This window comes from Bombus vosnesenskii, unplaced genomic scaffold, assembly GCF_011952255.1.
Source record: "Bombus vosnesenskii isolate JDL3184/JDL3185 unplaced genomic scaffold, Bvos_JDL3184-5_v1.1 scf7180000013349, whole genome shotgun sequence".
Lineage (NCBI taxonomy): Eukaryota > Metazoa > Arthropoda > Insecta > Hymenoptera > Apidae > Bombus > Bombus vosnesenskii.
The window spans coordinates 413,142-422,952 of record NW_022882985.1 but is presented as its reverse complement, the minus strand read 5'-3'; the positions used below and the strand labels follow the sequence as shown (position 1 = coordinate 422,952).

The 9,811-nt window shown below is 40.0% G+C and overlaps 1 protein-coding gene across 2 annotated transcripts; it reads left to right on the top strand.

Moving 5' to 3' along the window:
• The first annotated feature begins 4,737 nt into the window (after positions 1-4,737).
• On the top strand, positions 4,738-6,712 carry LOC117236493 (nuclear RNA export factor 1-like). 2 transcript variants are annotated; one of them, XM_033499500.1, is made up of 2 exons: positions 4,738-4,874; positions 4,970-6,712. In XM_033499500.1, the coding sequence occupies exon 2, from the start codon at positions 5,069-5,071 to the stop codon at positions 6,641-6,643; it is 1,575 nt and encodes a 524-aa protein (XP_033355391.1). In that variant the 5' UTR covers positions 4,738-4,874; positions 4,970-5,068; the 3' UTR covers positions 6,644-6,712. The 2 variants fall into 2 exon arrangements, with proteins under 2 accessions (XP_033355391.1, XP_033355390.1); XM_033499499.1 differs by having other exon boundaries at positions 4,738-4,879.
• Positions 6,713-9,811: the final 3,099 nt, after the last annotated feature.

The window sequence follows — 9,811 nt, the reverse complement described above, 5'->3', positions numbered from 1 at the left end:
CCGCGTTATTCGAAAACAAGCGACTCGTCAGTTCGATCTCGATACGTCTCGTTTATTTTGCCTGACACGCCACGCTATAGAGGAATTCGCGTGCTCTGTCTCTATGATTCCGCGAGGGAAGATTGGCTTAGAAGGAAGGCGTGTGAAGCCACTTCGATCGTTATACACTTCGAACAGCAGACAGCAAGAATTGATAAATTCGCGTATCGACTCTGTCCGTCGTGACTAGCGGAATTCTAACGCGTAACGCGTAACATAGAGAATACGTTCTATGGAGTAAGGTCGACGACGAAGGAAAGAAGGGGAGAGTAGGTTCAAGGGCGGAGGATCTGCCGGTTCGAAATATTCGTGGAGCATAATGACGACTGGCGAGTGCATCGTGATGGATGGTACTCGGTGTATCTTGTATCGCGGCTACCACTTGCTTATTAAACTGTTCGGTATTCCCCGGTGGACGGGCGCAACAAGCCGACGCGCGGGGCCGGCCATGAACAACACGAGTTTCCAAGGGGAAGAAGCGGAGGAAGATCGATGCTCGTCCCGGCTCGGACCGAAACTTTTAATAAATGTCATCTGCTACCGAGGTAGCAGTCTCTTCTGACTCGTTATAAATCGCTACCGTGCGCTGCTCCGGTCTTTAAGGGCCGAAAATTATCTGATTCCCTGGAACCGGCGTCGCCAGCCTACAGCTACGAATCTACTCGTCGACTTTGTAACGCCAACCTCCTTTGTAACGCGTGATCCGCTTCTACAATACGATCTCGTTCCATTACTCGAAAATTGAGAAGGCTCTATATCGGTATTGTCATGGAGCCATCGGTAACGGTTTCAGGTTTCATTACTTGATCCTGGAATTTTTAATTCGATTTGGTCCTCTCGCCTCCTTCGCGGAGAACGTAGGATACAAAATGAAGTCAAACACTCTAAATCTTATTAATTTAACCTAGAACAATCGTTATGGTCGTTGGTAAACCAACGGTGCTATTTAAGTCCCATCTAAGTTAACGTTCAACCGCGATCGATATTTTCGATCAAACGTGTTTCCGACTGTCGTCGAAGGAAAATAGCGTAGCATTGTTAATTCCTTGGAACCGACGTTCAGATTCCCTGCCCTTTTATTGATAAATTTTATAGCAATTTCTCCGAGTTTTCGTGCCTATAGACGCGAAGAATCGCGTCTAATCGCCTGCTTTATCATTGCAAATAATTTCAGTGGAAGGCGAACGACGCTGGAAGAAGGGAGGTAAGATAGGAAAAAAAAGATGGCGTGGAGCGAGCTGCGCGAGAATCGACCGATACTTTTCTGTGGACACCCGGTACGAAACGGATGATTGCGCCTCGCGAACGCAACAGATCGCTACGTTATTATTTTCGCCAGTTATCGAATTAGATGTTGGCTTAACGGCTACGTACAACACGGTCTTCTTCGAGCCGTTTCATAGGCGTACATACGCCGCTCTTCTTTATCGCGTGATAGTAACGAGAGCATCAAACTTTAAAGATCTACTTAATTCAATTCGCCGACGGTTAGCCTCAGCCCTTTTTTTATTCTCTGTACTACCATCCGATAAGAGAGAAAGAGAATTCTTCCTGGATCGATCCAAGCTCCATCTATTCCAGCCGTTCCGACTTAACAAAGCCCCTCGTTAATTCCCGAAATTACTCGTAGCTACGTTTTCCTCGTGTTTCCTAAACCATCCAACAAGAATTCACTGATCTCCGGACGAGCAACGATCTCGAGCGGCGATTAGGGTTGCTAACGAAGAACGTCGGAAAATATAGATCGAGCGGGAATGAATCGGTGATCCTTTCCTATCCAGCAGGCAGAAATTCATCAATCGGACGTGATCTACTGCCGGAAGGAAAGGTAGGGACCTATGATCGCGACTCTTGCTCACGGCGGACTTTTGCATCGGCTCGACGCGGCTCAATTTCCTGCGAGAGTTGTAAATTATGCCGATTCCAGATCGCACCATGGATGACGCCCATGGGCTGCTCTCCTCGTCGAGCGCACTGCGCCTCTTCCACGGCATCGCCTTTTCCTTCTCCTCCTTCGCGCGCGCGCCTCCTTCTCTGTCATTCCGTCGTCCCACAGTCTTTCTGCCTTCCTATCCTTCCCTTTCTCGTTCCCTCTCTCGATTCCCACTCTTTTTCCCTCCCTATGATTCCCTTCGATGGCTGCGAACTACGAAGATAGGGGCATCCCCGAGATTACGGCTCACTCGTTACTACCTACAACGTACTTACGTTACTTTTAGAACTGCTTATTACTGTGATTACCGGCGCATAATGCGACGACCGAACGTTCTACAATTTATTATTGAATTGCTATAATACGGGCTACGATCCCGTGTGTATACACCACGTGGAAAACGTACGGTCTGCGAAATCTCCGCGAGATAACCAGCCTTGTCCCAGCTAAAAAGAGAGGAAAATGTGGCCCGTAGTTGAAACACAAAAACCCCGCTTCCTACTTCTCTCGTGTTTCCTTCCTACGGCGAGATGCAGCTTGGTTAAATAATCGCATAGGAAGAGAGATTCGATTATCGAAAAGCAGACGCACAGGCGTCTCCATTAAGATTTTTCTCCGCGTGGATCGTTTAAATCGCGAATTTAACGCAGCTCCGAGTATCTCGACTATGGCCCGTGGCCATTAGCGCAGCTGTCCGAGTCTGCTATACTAAGAAAAATATTCATCCGGTTGCTGGTACACGTACACGTAAGATTCCCTACGCTTCGTAGGAGAAGTACGCGGATCTTACCAGAGCGAATCAATAAGGAATTTAGAATTATTTACGAGCTCGGATGTTCGTGCAAATTCGTATTTTCATGAATATTATTTCGAAAATGGAACTTCGGAAGGAGATTGTTTTATCTAATAAGTGCTGTAGAGAGTACTACACTTTGGATGTTTTATGTATTTTTTCATGTTATGAGCTACCTGCGCATTTTATTTTTTAATTTCCTATAATTGCATGGAAAAAGCGCACTCTACTCTAGTAACTAAAACAGGCTACAAATTTATATTATCTGTTGGAAAGCTTACGAATATTCCATTATATATTATATAGATTTACCATTTAAGTACCAGCGCTTGCATTACTGTCGCAAGCCTTTTTACTATATCAGATTTACTATATCATTCAATCTTGTTCTATCGTTAATTATCAATTACATTATGGTGGAAGAAATTTACTATGAATCGGCACGTTCGATGTTAGGAAGATTTATAATAAAAATATGAAACTTCGTTATCGTAACATTGGTGTATATAGTCAGAATATTCGTGTGATTTTCTTACGTGAACTTCAATTTGGAGAAAGCGCCACGAAGGTTTATGGAGAAAGTTAAAACTAGCATTTAAGAAAAGTTAAAGGCGTTTCCTACTCCACCTAAGTAATTTTTTACTGCGCGAATTATTTTCAAGAGACTTGCGAATGGAGAAATTGTTCATCAGCTCCGTTCTACGATTTTTCGACTTCTAAAATTGAATATTCTAGTTTCAGAATTTACTTTATAATTGTACTTTCATCGTTACTTCTTTTGTTCACCTAACCTTATGTAAATTCTTACATTAATCAAAATTGAGAAATTGATTAATCAGATAATATAAGAATTTACATATATAATATACATACATAGTAATGAATGTGCAATTTTAAAATCAATTTTCAAACCTGTCATTTGACCGAACCTGGTAAGGTTAGTGTTAACCAATTCGTAACATTATCCGTATACCGTGTTAATTACGAGTGAAATCTCTGGTATCCGATTTATTCGTATTTTTGTAATTGGAGCGGAATTCTATGAAAAGAAGAAGCTAACGCCCGGATACTTTTGAGCGGTAGTGTAACTAGCAGATCGTTGGACGCGGCGGATTTTTCGTTTTCGGTCTACGTGAAATGCGGAAGAGGATGCCCAAGGCGGCTTCGATGCACACTCACCACACGCTGACTCTGCCCCTCGGTCAAATCACCGGTCTCTCGATCTTCTATACCTCTATTTCAACGCTATTCATTGTTGTATTCGTGCGTGATTGGACGAGCTTCGCCGTGAAATAACACATTTAAAAGAGAAGCCGGACCACGCACCATTTCTAGAGCGGGTAATTCTCTCCCGATAACGTTACACGTTGCTCGGTAATGCATACTTGCTCGTCGACCAGCCATTAACATATCTGGTTACCCTTTCCTCGCGTGAAAATGCTTCGTGGTACCTGTTATTGGTTTTTCAACCTTTTTTCAGAATGATTTCATAAGGTACTTCGACGTCGAGATACTGATCTCTATCTGGATCCAATGTCGTGCACATCTTCACGTCCACGATTTCATAATCCGATTCTATGTAGAGTCAGGTTTCAGAATATTTGTCAGGCATTTTTGACGTATATTCATCGAGCAGAAACAATTATCCGAATTTCAATGGACCTTTCGTTCTCGCGATATCATGTTAACTCTGTAGAGGACGCAGTTCTAAGTGTTCTCGACAATTAAATGAACCGGAGATTTGACAGGCTTAACGGCAACTTATGGAAGTTTCTTACGTTCACAACGATATACAGAAATACTTATAAAAAGATTTTGTAAACTGTGAAAAATTTGTAAAGTTAATATGTAGTACGAAAGTAACAATTACGATATTTGACCGAAACAGTGGCAGGCATTTTAAACGGCTGAATTTATCGATAACCAGTAAGTGATCCTTCCTCTACTTCTTTCTTACTACTCCAGCCAGCAGATGTCGATGTACAACACCTACTGTCAACGTACAATGATGCAATATAAATTATCAACAATATTTAATAATATTAGTAATGAATATTTTTGAAACAAAAATAAATTTATCTTTTTTTCCATGGATATCGCTGAAAAAGGGTAATGTAATTCGGATCCTTATTATACGTACGATATAATTTTGCATTAAAAAATCTAACCTAACGATGTAAAGAATAAAAATTTTTCCTTTTCAGGAACATGTAATTTTCTTGGTATAAAATTAGAAAAATTTCCAAAGACTTCATATCGATAAATATTTACTTAGAACATGTGGATGAATATATAATACAGAAATGCAACGAACAAGTTTACCAATTGTGCCAATGCAACTGGATTCCTCCATTGCTATTAAAATAAGCATGGGGGGATCTATGTTCCAAGAAAGGACATTAATGGGTCGTTCAGATGTGTGGCACAAAGTTAAAATTCTGAAAGGAACTCAATACAGCAAAGAAAATGTATTGAAAGCCATATTGAGTGCTATCGAACCAGCAGAATTGATCCCTGTTAAGTACCAAGCCAGTGGAGAAGATACCTTTTTTTTGGCACGTAATTGTGCTCATGCTCTGGACAAGCTATGCAAGACTAACTTAGTAATTAAAAATCCAGATGGAGATCCACTGATCTTGATTGTAACTTTAGGATTTGCATCCATTCAAGATCTGAAACTCAATATTCAGCCATTGATCGTAACTGCTTTGACCAAGATGTACAATTCTAATAGAAAAACTTTAGACTTGTCAGAGTTTCATAAAGACTCTGAAATGTCTAACACCGTATATTGTCCTTTATCTCAACAGAGAACTTTTTGTCATGTTTTAAAATTAACAAAGACTTCAATTGCCAAAGTAGAGCACCTGAATCTTCAAAAAAACGAACTGTTCAACCTGACTCCTATAGAAACTTGTGGTTTGACATCCATAAAGTATCTGGATTTAAGGTACAATAACTTTATAACTATGGAAGCACTCGCTCCTTTAAAAAATCTGTGTATACTGAAGTTATGGTTAGATGGAAATCCTCTCTGTGAAAATTATTCTAGTTCTAAACAGTACATAGACTCTGCTATGAAATACTGTCCCAATTTGTTTCAATTGGATGGAGTTTACATTAGAACATCTGGCCTACCACTCACGTATACTAATTACTTTAGAAATGAATCTAGGGAAGGGTTAGTCACCAAATTCGTCAACCACTTTTTCGCTCTGTACGATCAGAGGGATAGAACAGTCCTGAGGGGATTATATTGTAAAAATGCGTTTTATTCCATGAGCTTGGCGATTCCAGCAGCTGTGGCTCATAAACGGAATCTCGTTCAATTTACAGCGAGTAGAAATTTATTAAAAAATGTAGATTCAAATAAGAAACGGCAACAGCATCTTTATTACGGACAAGATAATATTTTAGTTGGTCTAAAGAGATTACCACGATCCTATCACGATAGAAATTCTTTTGTATTAGATATAATGTATGACAATGGCAAATGCTTAGCAATCTCCGTTTGCGGACTATTGAGGACCATTAGCACCACATCGCAAATTTTATGGTTCAACAGAACGTTCATTATTCAAGCTGGTCCTGATCACGAATACAATATTATAAATGATCAGTACCTAATAGATTCTACTATACAAGAAATTCCACCAAGTAGTATAGAAGGAAGATTTCACGACGACGTCGTTCCATCGTGCTTTAGTGTAAGCGAGAAAGAAGAGTTACTAGCCAAATTTGTAGAAACGACCAGGTTAAACACCGATTGGTGTCAGACTTATTTAGAAGAAGCTAAGTGGGACATAAGAAAAGCAATTTCTAATTTTATGAAGGACTATAAATCTTCCGCCGTTCCTAACGAAGCATTTCAAACATAATATTGTTTGATATATAACAACGAAACTGTAAATATTATGAGGCAAAATATATGTCTTGTAGGATTTTTATTTTTGCAATAAAGAGTATTTCCTTCCAATTCGTCATATTTTCTGTTATATACAATAAATTTTAATAATTATTATTTACTAATACTCGCAATTATCTACATTCTGTCTCGTTAGATTGAATCTGCGTTCCACAGATGGCTCCACAATGTGAGTTGCGAACGATACAAAATACAAATGCATTAATAATTTCAAGAGAAAGTTTATTTGCAATAAATCATTCTCAATTAAGCACGCTATTTTTATTCCTACAGATATACCTAAAACTTACGTAATTCGAAGCATTTCCATTAAGAAACATCCACGAAAATAGGTCCTACTAAAACCATCAATTAGTTCCAGAGCTATAATGAGAAATGGAACGGCTTCGATAAAAACGAGATATCCTTGACAGAAAAGGACTTTTTCTTTCCCAAGTAGCTTTATGGTAGAATAAACCCAACACCATTATATCAATGAGCATGTCGTGATGTTACTCTTCTGGCATTTAGACAGAGGATGCTCACTGACTTCATCGAAAGGTTATACATTCAAGGATTACGCCGATTGCAGGAGACCCAGTGAATGAGTCAAAGAACTTTTATTCTCTTTCTTTTACCATACTATTAATTGTTTATTCGATGGCTTATATAATAGCCATTTATTGCACGTTCTTCGGACGCTTGCTGATCATTAGAATGTCCTTTACAGTGACTAGCAGAAGTGTTTGTACATTTGCCACAGAAAACTTTTATGTTAATATCGTGCGTATTTTATAAAACAATTTGCAATTTCATTAACGCTGTAATGACTCTACTGCCATGATTACATTGGCAACAATCTAATCCAACCTAAAGATATATACATATAGAAGTTACGAGATATTTACTGTTAACTTATATTTAGTAAAAAAATTAATATACAGTACGAATAGTCATCTTAAGCGTGTAATTTAAAAATGATCTCACTGAATACTGAGATTTATTAGTATAGTGGATGATTGCCTATTTAAATATTATTTTGATCTCCATAAAATATATACTTGAATCGTCTTGCAACTTCCGTATACATTTCCAGAATGGTTAAAAATTTGTCCAATATAATTATGATAATTGGGTGTCATTACAACGAGCTAATGAAATGTAAAACTGTTTCGTATAACACACGTAATATGTTCATAAAATGTGTACGAATACTTACACGAGCCACTGTACGTTATAACTTAATGGGATGTTCGATTAGAAGGTCCAAACGACAGAAAATTCAAATGCTACAGGTTTCAACTTTCAACAATCGATTATGAATCCTTGTGAAAACGTTTCTATGTCAACGCCGGTTAAAATGACAATCTACAGAACAAATCTACGAAGCAAATACAAGCGTGACTGAACTTTGTGCGTGACTTACAGATAGGTTAGAGGCTGCACTACTGTAAGATGTTCCTAGATTTAAAGGTTACCTTGAAAGGGAGGATGTAACTCAAGAGAATTTTATAATGTACTTTTTACTCAAGCAGTATTTCGGCTATTTATTCTTATTGTACGTAAAAGAAAATTAATTACATTGCAACATTTGAGATATTAGGCGGTATAACAACAGTGGAGAAAATAAATAGAAGTAACCCTGGCTTTCCTATCAGATTCACCGGGAAAATTGTGCAAAAACGGAACAGGGACAGCCTAAACGAACGATCAGAGCCGGCGAAATAATCGTCCTCGCGTTTTCCTCCAGATCCTATCTCTCGGAGAGCGCTTTCCATTGCGCAACCAGGCTTCGTTTCCTGGTTCCATGGCAGGAAGATGCCACCAAGGAAAAAAATCCGCCTGACAATAACGCGTGTTACGCGATCGTACGTGTTAGTCGAGCAGCTCGCTTTACCAACAATTACGGGACCTGACGGCGCGCATACCTAGCGGTATAATAAAATGATCGTTGTGTGAAACTGCTGTCAGCCTCCCACGAGAGTTTTGCCTGGTTGAAAAAGAAGTAACGGCTCCACCATTATTCCAGGGTATGCCCCCGGCTAATTACAACTTCCTTCGATCGACTTGTCCGCGCTGCTTACCTGGCTCGTCTTCCTCAAGGTTCTTCGATACGAAAGTCTGGCTAAGAACTGCTGGACTGTGCGTGACACTGATCATCAATTTCGTAACGCTACACGGCACGCAGATCATCGATCAAATTCCGATAAGTCGGCGAGGACGCGCGCCTCTTCGTATCTTTCGTTGTCTATCGAGTGTAGACGAATCGTTATTTTTGGAAATAAATTCTTTACATCGCTCGAACGTTTGCATGGAAATTTCATTTTTTCTTTTTCTTTTTTTTTTTTTTTTAGAATTAAACTATCTGCATCGTGCGAATCGATAGCGTGAAAATTGCACCGTAGATCCCTCACGATCGGAACTACTTAATTCAATAGGACTCGGAACCTCGTGCAAAGAGAACTATAGACGAAGAGAATCGAGGACAGCACGCGTGCCATTGTCTACGCATCATTCGACTTCACACTCTTTAGGGACAGGAACATCGCGAAAGTAGCCGATCCATTGAAGGAGGATTTTGCCTCGTAAGAGAGGAAAAAAAATCAGCCTGCGAAAGCGGCTGGAGTACGCGACAATGCCTTTAGGGGCACAAGCTGTTTCTTAACATCGATAAGACTTCGGAGAAAGTCGAACCGTATTGGTCCCATGGAAATTCGTGTCTGAACAGGGAAGAGGCTCGGAGCTAGGAGGGAAAAACGAAACTGAAGGATCCAGCCGAGCGGGCAACGCATCCTTGTGCCAGATCCGAGGCTGCAACGACACATTCGTAGCACGAAACCGATTCTGCGATTTCGCGATTGCGACACGGAACATGTCCGCGGTTCGTTTCTGTCGAAAACACGCGCTATCGGAAAATTCCATAGGATGGAAAATGAAAAAGGAAAATCTAAAATACGGAGACGAGAGAGCCGATTTGCCAGACAGAAACACGTGCAAGAGAACCGTAGGTAATTTCGTGAGATTTTCTGCGAAATGTGTAATTAAAATACAGCAAAGTTGCACCATTTCTCCCAGTAATGAATGAACGCTTCCTACGCTTCTCCCAATTAGCCTTCTGATCCGCTCTTTCTAATGAAACTCG